General features: G+C 43.5%; 2 protein-coding genes across 4 annotated transcripts in view; one reads left to right on the top strand and one right to left on the bottom strand.

Annotated features, from left to right (window-relative positions):
* Positions 1–1,921, bottom strand: part of gdap2 (ganglioside induced differentiation associated protein 2) — a 39,821-nt gene extending 37,900 nt beyond the window's left edge. Inside the window, exons 1-2 of one of the 3 annotated variants that reach the window (XM_048238951.1) lie at positions 1,577–1,921; positions 233–467 (exon numbers count right to left, since the gene is read on the bottom strand). In XM_048238951.1, the coding sequence (XP_048094908.1) occupies positions 233–429 (197 nt within the window). In that variant the 5' untranslated portion in view covers positions 430–467; positions 1,577–1,921. The remainder of the gene's footprint in view (positions 1–232; positions 468–1,576) is intronic. The other 2 variants (XM_048238952.1, XM_048238953.1) reach the window with 2 other exon arrangements.
* A 353-nt stretch (positions 1,922–2,274) lies between these two features.
* The window catches only part of wdr3 (WD repeat domain 3), a 17,014-nt gene continuing 4,967 nt past the window's right edge, over positions 2,275–14,321 (top strand). Inside the window, exons 1-19 of the mRNA XM_048238949.1 lie at positions 2,275–2,363; positions 2,918–3,131; positions 3,442–3,651; positions 3,960–4,078; positions 4,234–4,312; positions 4,819–4,914; positions 5,536–5,637; positions 6,611–6,712; positions 8,271–8,371; positions 8,625–8,726; positions 9,458–9,688; positions 10,071–10,164; positions 10,411–10,512; positions 10,932–11,014; positions 11,232–11,370; positions 11,855–11,911; positions 12,010–12,110; positions 12,972–13,083; positions 13,491–13,625. Of these exons, the coding sequence (XP_048094906.1) occupies positions 2,958–3,131; positions 3,442–3,651; positions 3,960–4,078; positions 4,234–4,312; positions 4,819–4,914; positions 5,536–5,637; positions 6,611–6,712; positions 8,271–8,371; positions 8,625–8,726; positions 9,458–9,688; positions 10,071–10,164; positions 10,411–10,512; positions 10,932–11,014; positions 11,232–11,370; positions 11,855–11,911; positions 12,010–12,110; positions 12,972–13,083; positions 13,491–13,625 (2,139 nt within the window). The 5' untranslated portion in view covers positions 2,275–2,363; positions 2,918–2,957. The remainder of the gene's footprint in view (positions 2,364–2,917; positions 3,132–3,441; positions 3,652–3,959; positions 4,079–4,233; positions 4,313–4,818; positions 4,915–5,535; positions 5,638–6,610; positions 6,713–8,270; positions 8,372–8,624; positions 8,727–9,457; positions 9,689–10,070; positions 10,165–10,410; positions 10,513–10,931; positions 11,015–11,231; positions 11,371–11,854; positions 11,912–12,009; positions 12,111–12,971; positions 13,084–13,490; positions 13,626–14,321) is intronic.

Below are 14,321 nucleotides of genomic sequence, written 5' to 3'. Positions count from 1 at the left end.
GAGAGAGAGAGAGAGAGAGAGAGAGAGAGAGAGAGAGAGAGAGAGAGAGGGATAGAGAGTCTATACAAAAAGTATGAGGCTTCCACAGGAGCTCAGCAGCCACGTATTGGGTTCAAAGGGGAGAGGTCATATTTCAGGTGGAACTTAAAGAAGATGAATTATGAGAAGAGAAAAGAAGAGTAGAAAAGAAGATAATATAAGAGAATAAGGGAAGGGAAGAGAGGAGACTCACAAGAGCGTAATCTTCCTATTGATGTCGTCCCGGTAGGGGAAAGGCGAAGGAAAGGGCCATTGCTGATTGGTCAAGCTGCCGTCCGTTGTGTCAGTCTCCTCCGACTCCTCCTCTTCCTCCTTCACCTCTGCAGGCTGGTCCCAGGTGGACAAGCTCTGGATGTCCACAAACTGAGATCGAGCTCCCAGCGGATCCATTCTTATGCCTGGGCCAGTGGATATGGCACTACAGTATACTGAGTGAAGCATACGCATGCACACACAGGCACGCATGCATGCACACACACACACACACACACACACACACACACACACACACACACACACACACACACACACACACACACACACACACGACACCATCAGGGCAATTGGATAGGAACAGAACATCACTGTCACAAACAGCGAGGTTGGAATGAGTGGTCTAAACTGGCCACATTAAGGATATTAGATTCTTAGATTCCATTCTTCACATCACAAGTCTTTGCATGCATTTGGAAAGTTGCTCAAATAACTGATGCTTGGCTGCTTTTATTTTCACTGAAGTGGACAAGAATAGATAGACCTAATGTGCGTCACTATGAGGGAGCGAGTAGAATGAATAGTGGAATCTTCTCGTGCAAGACAGAGAGCCATGAAAAAGGTCAAATTCCTGCAAGTTGTTACCCTGCATTAAACTGAAGCTATAACGTAAACAGAGGTAGCCTACTGTAACCAGTATCCTAGAGCATCGTAAAATCCCACAAGGAAGATGTCTGTCTGTCTGTGAAATGTGACTGATTAGAAAAGGTATTTGCATTATGGGGAAAGCAAGATACATCAGCATAATAATGAACAGAACTACCAAAGAAGTCCTAAGGGAAGTTTGTTATTTATCTGTTTTCAAGAAACATTATCCTACATCGTCTGATGAAATTATTGATACAATCCATAGCCTACTGGCTATAAAATGAAACACAGACCAGACCTAAGTTCAAGTTCATTTTCAGCCGGATAAATTCAATTTGACATATTATGGACCTGTAGCACCGTTGGGTCTACAACAAGCAGAACACTTCTCTGTGATTTGGATCGACTTTTTAAATTAGCCAACCCTTGTTTGCATGAATCCCGGACCTTGCTTGGCCTTATGCATCACAGTGAATTGCTCCCCCCTCTCTCTAACGCGCTAACTCCCAGACTGATGGGTCATCAAATAACGCGTTGCTTTATGTACCAGGGAACAACTTTTACTAACAGAAAATGATTGCCTCCAAGTAATCAACACAAAGGCATAATGTAGCGAGGGCAAGTTACAGGAAACAGATTGCAAACGAGTAAAAAAGGCTAATATAAAAATACCTACCTGCTCAACCTTCAACCGCTGTACGATTAACAGCGTCTTAGCAAAGGGACAACTAGGCTACATCAAATGCTGAAAGATCCCGGAGAGATACAGTTCCCTCAAGCGAATAGCTCCATTGTTAGCAATCTCGTGATATTCCGCTTTTACACAACCATTGCAAACCCTGATTTAGCAAACAGTCAGCAGTTAGCTAAGATCAACACATCGTCACATTTACTATGGTTAGTCATTAAGCGTGCGTTCTTGATCAGCTGATTCACAACAACGAGCAAATCATTACTTCCGGATTGGAATTTAGGGACACCCGATGTTTTGGCACCCTGCATTTTAAACGTAGTCTGCCTACAATTGCAGATTGTGTGATAATTGGCCTCAGTTGTATTATTTGATCATGGCATGTAACTAATGTATTTTAAACTAAGCAAACCCAGCGGAATTGAGAGAATTCATGTCCCATAAACATATCGATAACATAAAACATAACTTCGGAGAACAGCATTGTTAGAACTACACAAGTCCAAAGCAATCTATGAATCATACATGATACTTTTTTGCCAATCAATCATCATGAATAGTCTAATATGATGTATTTACCAATAATATTTCCATATTTCATCTTAATGTGTAAATATAAAAAGAGTAACGTAAAGTAGGCTAAAGTAAAGTAGAATATCCTTCATTGTGAAATCGATTACTCGGCATTCTATCCAGTTGTCTTACTCTTCTCTCGAAATTCCATCTTCATGTTCACATCCTTGATCCACAAAATTCGCTAATTTACGAACAGGTAAGACCACAAAAACTACAACAGCATTCGTGTCAACATAACCTTAACTCTTGCATGTGTTTATAGATGTGTTCAATGGCAATATATGGAATTAGACGTATAAATGAGTAACACGTGGTTCATGTTGACTCGTGCTGAGTTCTCTTCGTTGGAGGCTAGCTAGCTAGCTAGCTATCTAGCTCCGATGTTAACCAATGAATGTTATGTTAACGTTTTCTCTAACCTCACCTCGGGGATCCTTGAACAACTTGAAACTGAAAGCAATATTATATTCAGCTTTTCAATAGATTTATGTAGGCTAGGGTACGGACGTTTGGAGAAGCTGATAAGGGCTAACCATCCATGTTGCATGACGCTTACTGAGAAGCCTTGTCAACAGCATGTCAAAGACCAATACTACTTATCTGAGTGTTGGTCACTTGTGCTCTTACTGTTAGAATTAAGTTAACGTTGTTCCTTCGCTGCACGTCAGCTGTAGTAACGCAGCACTAGCATTTGTGTCTCTCTAAATATGCATCCTGACAGTGTCTTAAAATTATTCTCCATTTACCCAGACCACCAGTTGAAGTGTTTAAACCCTTGTGGCGTCTTGCCATGGGGTTGACAAAGCAGTACCTACGTTACGTCCCCAGCGCCGTGTTCGGAGTGATCGGGAGTCCCAAAGCCAACATCGCCTATGTTACCATCAGGGGAGGCGAGAAGGGACGGTTTGTTGCAGTAGCAGCCTGCGAACATGTCTTTATATGGGACGTGCGAAAAGCAGAGAAGGTATACATTAGTCAGTGCATCTTGCTGCAAACTTATTTGGTGTAACGTTATGTGTCATAATACGAGAATGTCAGGAACACCCAGCTCTGTCATGGTTGTATCTCTTACCTTGGATTTGGGAAATGCTGGGAATCCAGTTAAGCTATAATTGCACAAGGTGTTATGTTTCTTTTTGAGAGATTTATCTTGTCCTCCTGGATTTCATGAAATCCAACTCCTATTCTAACCCTGTACAAAGTGTTTACTCCATTGATTGAATCTTCAACTATTTAAATGTCCCAATGTACTTGGTGTTCCTTACCTGTGGCAGGTGCTGATTCTTGAAGGGAAGAAGCATGAGGTGACACACCTGTGCCCGTCGCCTGATGGCATACACATCGCTGTGGGGTATGAAGATGGCAGTGTGCGCATCTTCAGCCTGCTCAATGGGGAAAGCAATGTCTCCTTCAATGGCCACAAAACTGCAGTCACAGCAGTCCAGTATGATTCACTAGGTGCCCGCCTTGTGACTGGATCACGGGTAAGTTGGATTGCACTGTAATATTTGTGTGTTGCCCAGTCTTTTGTTTTAGGCACTCCTTATTTAACACAAAACAGTGAAGACCATGTGTTGATTATCAGTCTGTAGATGCTGCCATGTATACTGTATTTCACATACATCAAGAAAATTACACTGTTACAGCTTAATTAGACAAGCTGTGAAATGTATCAGCATTTCAGATATAGCCAGTACTTAATATTATTATATTTAATGTATGGTAGTGAGCACAAAATGCTTTTGAATCAAATATATGCTATTCAGTATGCCTATGCGTCTTCCTATTGCAGGACACTGATGTGATTGTTTGGGATGTGATAAATGAGTGCGGTCTGTACAGACTTAAAGGACACAAGGATGCCATTACTCAAGTCCTCTTCCTAAGGGAGAAAAACCTACTGGTGACCAGGTATTGATCAAAATCCAGTTGTATATGGCATCAATTAGACATTTTAAATTTCCCACAAATGCTCATTTGGTTCTGATTTTGTGTAATACATTCTTAGGATGTGGTCAGTGTAATTCATGAATGAGGTTCGGTTTTGTTTCCTCTGCTACCTCCAGCTCAAAAGACAGCTTTGTGAAATGGTGGGATTTGGATACTCAGCATTGTTTCAGAACCATGGTGGGACACCGCAGCGAGGTGAGAACGGGAGGCATTATGAGTTGCAGACAACATGTGTATGTTTTGTACATGTGTTCCACTAAAATCTTCCTATGTCTGAGTGTAGAATGTGGAGGTGTCAGATACCTAGATGCAAGTCATAGGTGTGAAATAATTTAGATTTTGCTAAATCAGGATATGGCTTATAGCAGTAAAGAGGGGAGACTGCACACCTTGACAAGTTATACTGTACGTGCGGCTGTTTCACAAAGTACAACTTTATGAAGTTAGAAAAAGTGAGCTTGATGTTGACGTTGATGACCTTTATCTGACCAACCAAAATGTCTGCTCCTCATTAAACCAGTTGCCATTCGTTACGTGAGCAGTGTTGCTCTTATTTGTCTTATTTCATATTACTGTGTATAAGTAACAGTAGTACTAAGTAACTACTCTAACTAGCCAATATGCTTCGAATTGAGATTGCTGTTTGAGGCAGTGGACTCTGTTTTGTAAGGTTTCATTGGATCTTGTTCTCTGTGTGTCAGGTGTGGGGGTTGGCTCTGCTCAACCAGGAGAACAGACTGCTGACGGGCTCGGCGGACAGTGAGCTCAGGGCCTGGGACATCACCTACCTGGACGAGGTGAGAGGAGCCAGCTGTTTAGACGAACTAACATGTGATCGGGAACAGAAAAAAAAACATTAAACATTTATTGGACATATTTAGGCTCTAAGCCATTTTCAGCGTGCTACAACTTGCAAAAGACAAGACAGGCAGTGTTTTTAGAGCTGCTACAGCACTAAAGAGGTCAGTGATTGATAGGTGTAGTGTTTAATGGATCCTAAGAGGGAAATTGTAAAAGTGAATCAGCTGCAATCAGAAATCAGAATCGATGCTGTATAAATCACTGTTGCACACTAAGTATAAGTATATATACTCTTTTGATCCCGTGAGGTAAATTTGGTCTCTGCATTTATCCCAATCTGTGAATTACTGAAACATACTCAGCACACAGTGAGGTAAGGACACACTAATCCCGGCGCAGTGAGCTGCCTGCTACAGCGGCGCTCGGGGAGCAGTGAGGGGTTAGGTGCCTTGCTCAAGGGCACTTCAGCCGCTCCTACTGGTCGGGGTTCGAACCGGCAACCCTCCGGTTACAAGTCCGAGGCACTAAACAGTAGGACACGTGATTCAGTAGTGCCCCTTAGGCTGCACTACTGCATCATGTAATGTTAATGTACTGTTGAACGTGTGTTTTCACAGGGGAAAGAGGTGGGAGAGCCTCAACAGAAGAAAGGGAAAAGTCTCCTGGATGATGAGGATGATGATGGCAGTGACGGAGGTGCTGACAATGAACTGGAAGAGGTAACTCACTGCAGTGGTGTGAACAGTGTCTGTGGACTAACTATCAAACTTCACCCAGTCAAGTAGGGCTGGGCTATTAAAAAGACAGGTTAATTAGATTAGATTCAACTTTATTGTCATTGTGCAAGTACAAAGACAACAAAATGCAGTTTGTGCAGAAAAGTGCAATGTGATATACCAAATATTAGACAGGTGGTGCATAGACCGGACAAGAAGAAGGGGGGGGGGGGGCTTAGTTGTTTGGTTGTCACTGGGAATGATGAGTAATTGTGTTAAATAAAACAACCCAGTGCTCATCATGGAGCTATGCTATGCTGATGATGGCCTAGGGTTGAAACACATACTTTTGAAGACACGCTCCAATAAAGATTTTTTATTTAAGAGCTAATGCATAAGAGTCTGATTTTCAACTTTATGTTATGGAAGGAAACATTACACCTGGTCAATGTAATACATAGGCTTTAGACTGTGTAAAAAAAGATTACACTTGCAAATGCCATGATGAAGATTAAATCTAAAAGTTTGAGTCAGACTCTTGGGCAGAAGAGTTTTTTTTATTTTGTATTGGCTTACGTCACCAAAACCAGCTTTATCCGGCATCGACAGATGTTTTTCACTCTGGAATGTCCAGAGCAGAGTTCTGATCAATATCAGTTGACCACACAGTCACTGTGCCATTGTTCCCAAGCATTGTATGGGCCCTAAGGCACAGATGCCATACCACTTTCCTGAGCACATTGAAATGCTAGCACATTGTTCCCATACTGGATGCGCTCAATATAAATAAGTTAAGGCAAAAACACAAGAAGAAGCAGATGCTTTACCAGAGTCTGCCAGTTTTATGGGAAAAGAACCAATGTCGACCTCATAATGGTAGCCAGCTGCATGCCTGCATCACGTATAAGAGGTTGCGAGTTTGAGTGTGGAGTGTTGGACTGCTCTCCTGATGTGACGTGTCCTGATGTCTCCACAGAGGATCCTAAGCTGTAAGAAGGCCGGTTCTATCCTCCGAGAGGGTCGGGACAGAGTGGTGTCTCTCATGACCGACCCCAAAGCCAGAGTCCTCCTGTGTCACGTAAGTCTGGACCTGCATTAACCATAATAACATTCAGCCATGTCCTAACTGCTTTCATCACAAGACTGACTGTACAAACAGCGGTTATTAGCCCACTACAGGGACTGCTTACAGCTAAATATATGAGCTGAATTAACATAGATCAGAGGTTTGTTTAAATTACTTGAACAGACGCGAGCATTCGCAGCAAACATGTTTGTATGAACAGGTATGTGTCAGAGTTTCCGCTAGAAAAGTGGTGCCGATCAAAGTGACCGGCAGAGGTTTCGTTTTCCGGACATTTTGATGATATACCGGTCAAATATCCTATTATCGCTTCTTAATTAGTCAAGTTTAGGAAAACTGGAGACAGGCTATATAAAGAATGACATAATCAGGCCCTATAGAATGCAACATGTTCATTAGCCTAACTTAAACATCCCTAACAAGATCTAGCCAGTATCTATGTTTTCATGGACAGCAAGGATCTGCTTCATTCGTTGTTTTATATAGGCTACGTTTGTTGCTGCTACCCACGTTATCTCCAGTGGTTCAACTTGGACTTGCACAGATGCGCACACACAAGAATGAGCGCTCACACCCCTAATGCTATGCCTCTTTATTTGATAACAATAAATTAAGAAATATTTCCTATTCTGGGAAATGTTTCTTTTCTTTTGTTTTTGGTCCGCGGTTCAATGATACCATTTGATTGTGCCAAAAATTATCCGCAGACCAGCAATATCCTCGTCGAGGAGGCCCTAACCGTGCAGATCATAGACAGAGAAAGCATACTGTATGCTTTGGGTACAGAACACAGTTGCATGTCCAGTATACCATGGGTTTGTCTACACGGAGAATGACAGTGTCTTGGTGCGGCCGCACCCCCCGCAACTCCACTTCCAACGTCACTGATTCCGACAGATACGCCCAACACTTTTGCTTTTTATCTGGTGGTGGTGGAGCTGACGGAACATCTGAGGCTTCAGACGTTATCAATTTATCATCATCCATCGCATCTGGCCTCTGAAAAAACTTTTAAGGCTAGTCTGCCTGAGCCTGGCCATGTTTGAACCGTCTCACTCCTTTGTCCGTTGTTTAACATGGACATTTTAAGCGTGCGCTTCCTATTTGAAATGCAGCATAGGCTATGCGTGTTGTTTAATAACTTTCAAATGGTAAAGCCTGTTGAGGTAAAAGAGCAGACGTATTCTTGCTTTAAAATAGGCTTACATTTTAGGCTTATTCTGACATTCAAATTGCGTTAGGGGGACTGGATTATTAGCCAATTTCAATCGGATAATTTGACCGGAGAGATTTAATTTTGTCGGACATTTCATTTTTTTTCCGGCCAATGTCCGGTAATTACCGGACAACGGAAACCCTGGTACATGTATGAACAGGTATGAACTACCTCCTCAGACTGTTTGCGAGTGTTAGCAGTTATGTGGCCTATGTTTGTGAATTTGAACGCACCTCAGGCGCATCACACTGACATATCATTTACAGAGTCACAGTAAAAGCTGGTTGATGATGGATGTGTGCTATTGGGATTGATGGGCTCTCTTGGGGTCCTCAGGGTACTGATAATGGTCTAGAGGTGTTCTCTGTGTTGCCTGAAGAAGAGATCCAGAAGAAGATGGACAAAAAGCTCAAGAAGGCCAAGAAGAAGGCCTTGAAGTACGTAATGCTCCAGTCGCCTACCATCATGTTCAGAGTCGCCTAATATCATTGAAGTAATTTATGGCAAAATTCAACTGTTGACTGCCAGCCTTGGGGTAATCCTAATGGGGCAATTCTATGGCTTAATGTGGTCTAGTATTGGTGCTGTCCCTGAAGCAATGTATTGTTATTGTGCTGTGCTTGTAATTGACATCACGGTCAAAGAGCAAAGGCTATGTCTTCACACGCATCTCCTCCGTGTTGGGTGCAGAGCACAGGAGGCAGGGGAGGAGGCGGTGGAGCCCAGCGTGGAGAGGAAGCTGAGCGACGAGATCTTCCGACTACTCACACTCAGGGCATCCGCCAAGATCAGGTGAGGAGCACGCACGCACGCGCACGCACACACATTTACTGCACTATTACATGAAGTTAAACTTTTAACAGCCCATAAGCCTAATTTCATTAATTAAATAAATGTAATGTGCCAGTGTCGGTGTAATCTTTCCATATTAGTGTGCACCATAATAAAACGCTCCCTGGGTTTAGTCTCTTCGTGGTGGGAAGGTTTATTTCACTTTTTCCTTCAGTTTAACTCTAATTTAATTAAATGGAATCTGTGTAGGTTGGTGAAATACATATGCCAACCTACACATAATACATATAAGTGTACTGTAATCTCTCTCTGTGGCTCTCAGGTCTGTGGACTGCCTGAATAATATGTGGAAGTCAGTGTAATATCTCTGTATTAGTGTAATGTGAGCATCTCTCTGGTTCTCAGGTCTGTGGACTGCCTGAATAATATGTGGAAGTCAGTGTAATATCTCTGTATTAGTGTGGCATCTCTCTGGTTCTCAGGTCTGTGGACTGCCTGAATAATATGTGGAAGTCAGTGTAATATCTCTGTATTAGTGTAATGTGAGCATCTCTCTGGTTCTCAGGTCTGTGGACTGCCTGAATAATATGTGGAAGTCAGTGTAATATCTCTGTATTAGTGTAATGTGAGCATCTCTCTGGTTCTCAGGTCTGTGGACTGCCTGAATAATATGTGGAAGTCCGTGTAATATCTCTGTATTAGTGTAATGTGAGCATCTCTCTGGTTCTCAGGTCTGTGGACTGCCTGTCACTGCCCGGCGGTGAGCTGAGGCTGGCACTGCTGCTGCAGAACAACACGGTGGAGACGTACTCGCTCCGGCCCAGTGACCAGGTGCCCGCTGGCGACAAGACCTCGCGCCTGACGCTGGGCGGCCACCGCACCGACGCCCGCACGCTGGCCTTCAGCTCTGAGAACACGGCCATCCTCTCGGCCTCGGGGGAGACGGTCAAGGTGTGGAACAGGTACGTGTGGTAATGTTTTCAAGAGACAGAGCCCTCATTTGTGTGTGTGTGTGTGTGTGTGTGTCATCATCTTAAGACCTTATACTTTGCCTATTGTTGAAATTAGGGTCTCTAGATTCAATGAACACCAAGTAACGTGAAGTAAAATCTATTTCTTGATTGGAGGTCATATCAAATTTGAGATGTTGGAAGACAGATCCTCAGATACTGCTTGCTCCAACCAAAAGAATGTCTAGACCTGGGTGTTATCTCAACATGTGCTGCTTAGTTAGTCAGTCATTTACTGACTGCATCAAATCAGATTTTTGAGTAAGACTCAATAAGGAGTAATCAACACCTCCTCTCCGACCACTGCCCCGTCTTCCTGCTCTCTCTGCCTCAGGTCCACTCTGCAGGTGGTGCGCACCATGGCCTGTGAGTACGCCCTCTGCTCCCTCTTTGTCCCCGGAGATAGACAGATCATCCTGGGATCCAAGGTAAGGTCATTTCAGTGACCGCTAGGACACGATCAGGTGTTAAGTAGAAGCGAGTGGACTTTATTACTTATTAAAGTCTCCTTGTAATGTCATTCTGTCATGTGCCTCTCTCTGTCTAACCGTATCACCCTGCCTCCCTCTCTCTCTCTCTCTCTCTCTCTTCCTCTCTCTCTCTTCATTTCTCTCTTTCTCTCTCTCTTTCTCTCTTCATCTCTCTCTCTCTCTCTCTCTGTCTCTCTGTCTCAGACGGGAAAGCTCCAGGTCTTTGAGCTGGCCTCAGGCAGCCTACTGGAAACGACAGATGCCCACGGTGGTGCGTTGTGGTCCATGTGCCTCGCACCTGACCAGGTACGCCCCTCCCACTACACAACCTCACACAGAGGGAGCACAGAATGTTAGTTGCATCTTCTGACGTGCATCACATCATCATGATTTAGTTGGGTGTGTAGAACTCTCTCTCTACCTAGCTGAATGAAGCATATAGTATAAGATACAGTATGTTATGCTTTATGAATAAAATTTAATTGAGTTGTGTTATCACACAGCTACATTTACTCTCACTTAGTGAGACACTTTTTAAATCTGTCACTGACTTATCAGTGGGTCTTGGCTCATATGCTTTTAGACCAGGATCAATAATATTAGATTCTACTGACTGCAGATTGTGTGTGTGTGTGTGTGTGTGTGTGTGTGTGTGTGTGTGTGTGTGTGTGTGTGTGTGTGTGTGTGTGAGAGAGATACTGATAAAGTTTTGTGTTCACGTGCAGAGGGGCATCGTGACTGGTGGTGCAGACAAGACTGTGAAGTTCTGGGACTTTGAGCTGGTCAAGGACGAGAATTCTGGACCAAAGTGAGAAAAAAAACCCTATCCTTCTTAGAAGTTAAGGATGAGGTTAATTATGTCAGTAGAACAATGTGAATCTTTCCAAGTTTTTTGGGGGTCATAATCTATCCGGCCAGTTTGGTTTCTCAATGAGAGTGTGACTAGGATTTTTTACTTTTCATTTATGTGTCTTTATTTATGTCTTTTTTTGTGTGTGTGTGTGTGTGTGTGTCTGCGTGTGTAGGAGGTTGACACTGAAACACATGCGCACTCTGCAGTTGGATGAGGACGTGCTGTGTGTGCGCTTCAGTCCAGACCACCGGCTGCTAGCGGTGTCTCTGCTCGACTGCACCGTCAAGGTCTTCTACGTGGACACACTCAAGGTAGTGGGCTCCCCCATGACTCCTCATGTGTTCCACACTGGAATATCAAGGCAGCCAATGCCATAATGCATGAGCACACAACGGAACCAAGAAGTGTTCCACACTGGAATATCAAGGCAGCCAATGCCATAATGCATGAACACACAACACCACAACAAACACACAACACAAGCGCACTACGCAACATCACATTCTGTTGATTGAGTGTATATCTGCCACAGCAACAGCCCCGTCTCTGTAGCCTAAAGGCATTGATCTGTCCATTTAGCACGTTTGTGTGATAAACTAGTCACTACAGTAAAAGAAGTCACAAACAGTGTAGTCATGTAGGCTGAATCATTTGGGTGTTGAGTCATTTGTTTCAGCACTGGAGTGAAATTTTAATACAAAATGTAGTTGTAGTTGTTAGATCCATTATGGAGATTCCCTTCAACAACTCTCCCTGGAAATGTCCTAACTGTCTATGCTGTGTTTTCTTTTTCAGTTCTTCCTGTCTCTATATGGACACAAGCTCCCCGTCCTCTGCATGGACATTTCACATGTACGTATCAGACCCTTCCGTTGGCCTTTTCAGTCCAGTCCTTTTTCTGTCTTCCTATAATCATGAACAACTCTAATCTCTTCTGTTCTGCTCTGTAGGACAGTGGATTGATAGCCACGGGCTCAGCTGACCGGAATGTGAAGATCTGGGGCCTGGACTTTGGTGACTGTCACCGCTCCATGTTTGCACACGATGACAGGTAAACACCAGGGGTGTGTGTGTGTGTGTGTGTGTGTGTGTGTGTGTGTGTGTGTGTGTGCTGATTAATCCATCCTCAAACAGTGTCTCAGGTGGTCTTTTATAACGGCAGCGGCAAGGTTGGACAGACTCTCAGAACATTGACTGTCTAAACTAATGTTGACACTTTTGGCTATCTACACTGATGTTAGCATTATTGGCTATCTACACTAATGTTAGCACTATTGGCTATCTAAATTAATGTTAGCACTATTGGCTATCTAAACTAATGTTAGCACTATTGGGTTTCTAAACTAATGTTAGCACTATTGGCTATCTGAAACAATGACACAAGACAAGATGTTGAATTTCCCTGAGCTAGCAGATAGAGTGTATCACACAGTGTCCAGACCTCTCTTAGTCTAATATTTACTAGTATACCCGAATATGCCAACTTCTCTCATCACACTTTACTATGGATAAGTAGCCTAATGTCAGCGGGTATTTGTAATGTTACACCCTCTCTTTCTTTCCTTCCAATAACCATAAGTATTCAGTCTGTTTTTAAAACATGGTAAATGTTAACAACAAGTTACTTACCTGATAATAAGTATGCCATTGGTTCATTATAAAAGAAACTTTAGAAGTCTGATGATTTCCAACCAACTCAGGACATACATTTTGATTGACAGTGTTAGCATATGACCGAGAGAAACTGAAGATGAGGGGGAAAAAAATGACAAAATGACATCAGTCACAGATGGCCCGACAAAGTCATGATTTTGTCATCCAGTGCTTTCCTTCTTCTAATCATTTCATGCGTATATTGTGTGTTTTTTCTCTCTCTTTCATCTGTCTTTGCCCCCTCCCCTCTCTCCCTAAGCGTCATGTTTCTCCAGTTTGTCCCCAAGACCCATCTGTTCTTTACGGCAGGGAAGGATAAGAAGATCAAACAGTGGGATGCCGACAAGTTTGAGCACATCCAGACTCTGGAGGTGACATGACCCAAAAATTTTTTTTTTTTTATCCGTTCCCATGTGTGCTTGCTAGTCATATCCTGGGAGGTTACATGGGTGAAAGAGTGTGTGTGTGTGTGTGAATGGAAAACATAAGGAAACTCAATGGGATGCATGCTGTAAATAGCTCCACCTGGCTATTTAATTAGATTTGTTTTGTCAGACATCTATGTGTGTGTGTTTCTATGAATCGTAGTGTTTTAATTACACTTTTCCACTTTTTTTGTCTGCATAGCATTCACCCTGCTGTTTCTTGTCCTGAAACGGCCCTAAATAAATTGTTTGTGTGTGTGTGTGTCTGCGTGTGTGATTGTGTGTGCGTGTGTGTATGTGTGTCTGTGCGTGTGTGTGCGTACGTGCCTGTGCGTGTGTGTGTGCGGTCTCAGGGCCACCATCGGGAGGTGTGGTGCCTGGCCATCAGTCCCAACGGGGACCACATCGTGTCGTCCTCCCATGACAAGTCCCTGCGCCTGTGGGACAGGACCAGAGAGCCCATCATCCTGGAGGAGGAGAAGGAGATGGTGAGGCCTGCACTAACAGCACCTCCTGCACACTAGCAATGTCCAGGGCATTTGGCAGTGGCGGAACAAGTCAGAGCCGGGCCGGGGGCGGGGCACATGACCGGGCCCTTTATTAAACTCATCATAACATAATTTTACAACATATGTGCCCGCAACAGCGGGTCTTACGTCCGTGTCAGCGCCACGGAGAGCAACTATGTAATTTTGAAGTCCATTGAACGTACATGAAGTGTAACCAAGAGAACAACAACAAAAACATTAGGCTACATGACCCCTAATAATAAAACAACAATAATACGCAGCACTATTTGAAGGGCATACGACGAGCCTTTAGCCCGCGAACTCGGCCCACGATGCTCTGTGTATGTCCATTTTCTTTGCTCTCTCATTCTCTATGGACAACATGGCAAGTCCACTCAGTCTCTCCTGTCCCACTGTGCTCCTCAAGTGCTTTTTAATGATCTTTAACTTGGAGAATGAGCGCTCAGAGGTTGCAACGGTGACGGGAAGAGTCAAAAATAAAATTAGGGCGGTGCAAATCTCACTGAATGCAGAAGTTACTGCTGGGTGGTTGCCTGACGGAGTGAGCGGGTGGCGGGGGGCTCTCTTTTCAAAAGCCCCGAATCTTTTTGTATGTGTTTTTTTTTTTTTTTAAATTTCCAACGATTCTAATTTCTAATTTAGCTTCCCCTCGGT

The sequence above is a fragment of the Alosa alosa genome, chromosome 3 (genome assembly GCF_017589495.1).
Source record: "Alosa alosa isolate M-15738 ecotype Scorff River chromosome 3, AALO_Geno_1.1, whole genome shotgun sequence".
NCBI classification, from domain to species: domain Eukaryota; kingdom Metazoa; phylum Chordata; class Actinopteri; order Clupeiformes; family Clupeidae; genus Alosa; species Alosa alosa.
This window is presented reverse-complemented; position numbering and strand designations above follow the sequence as displayed.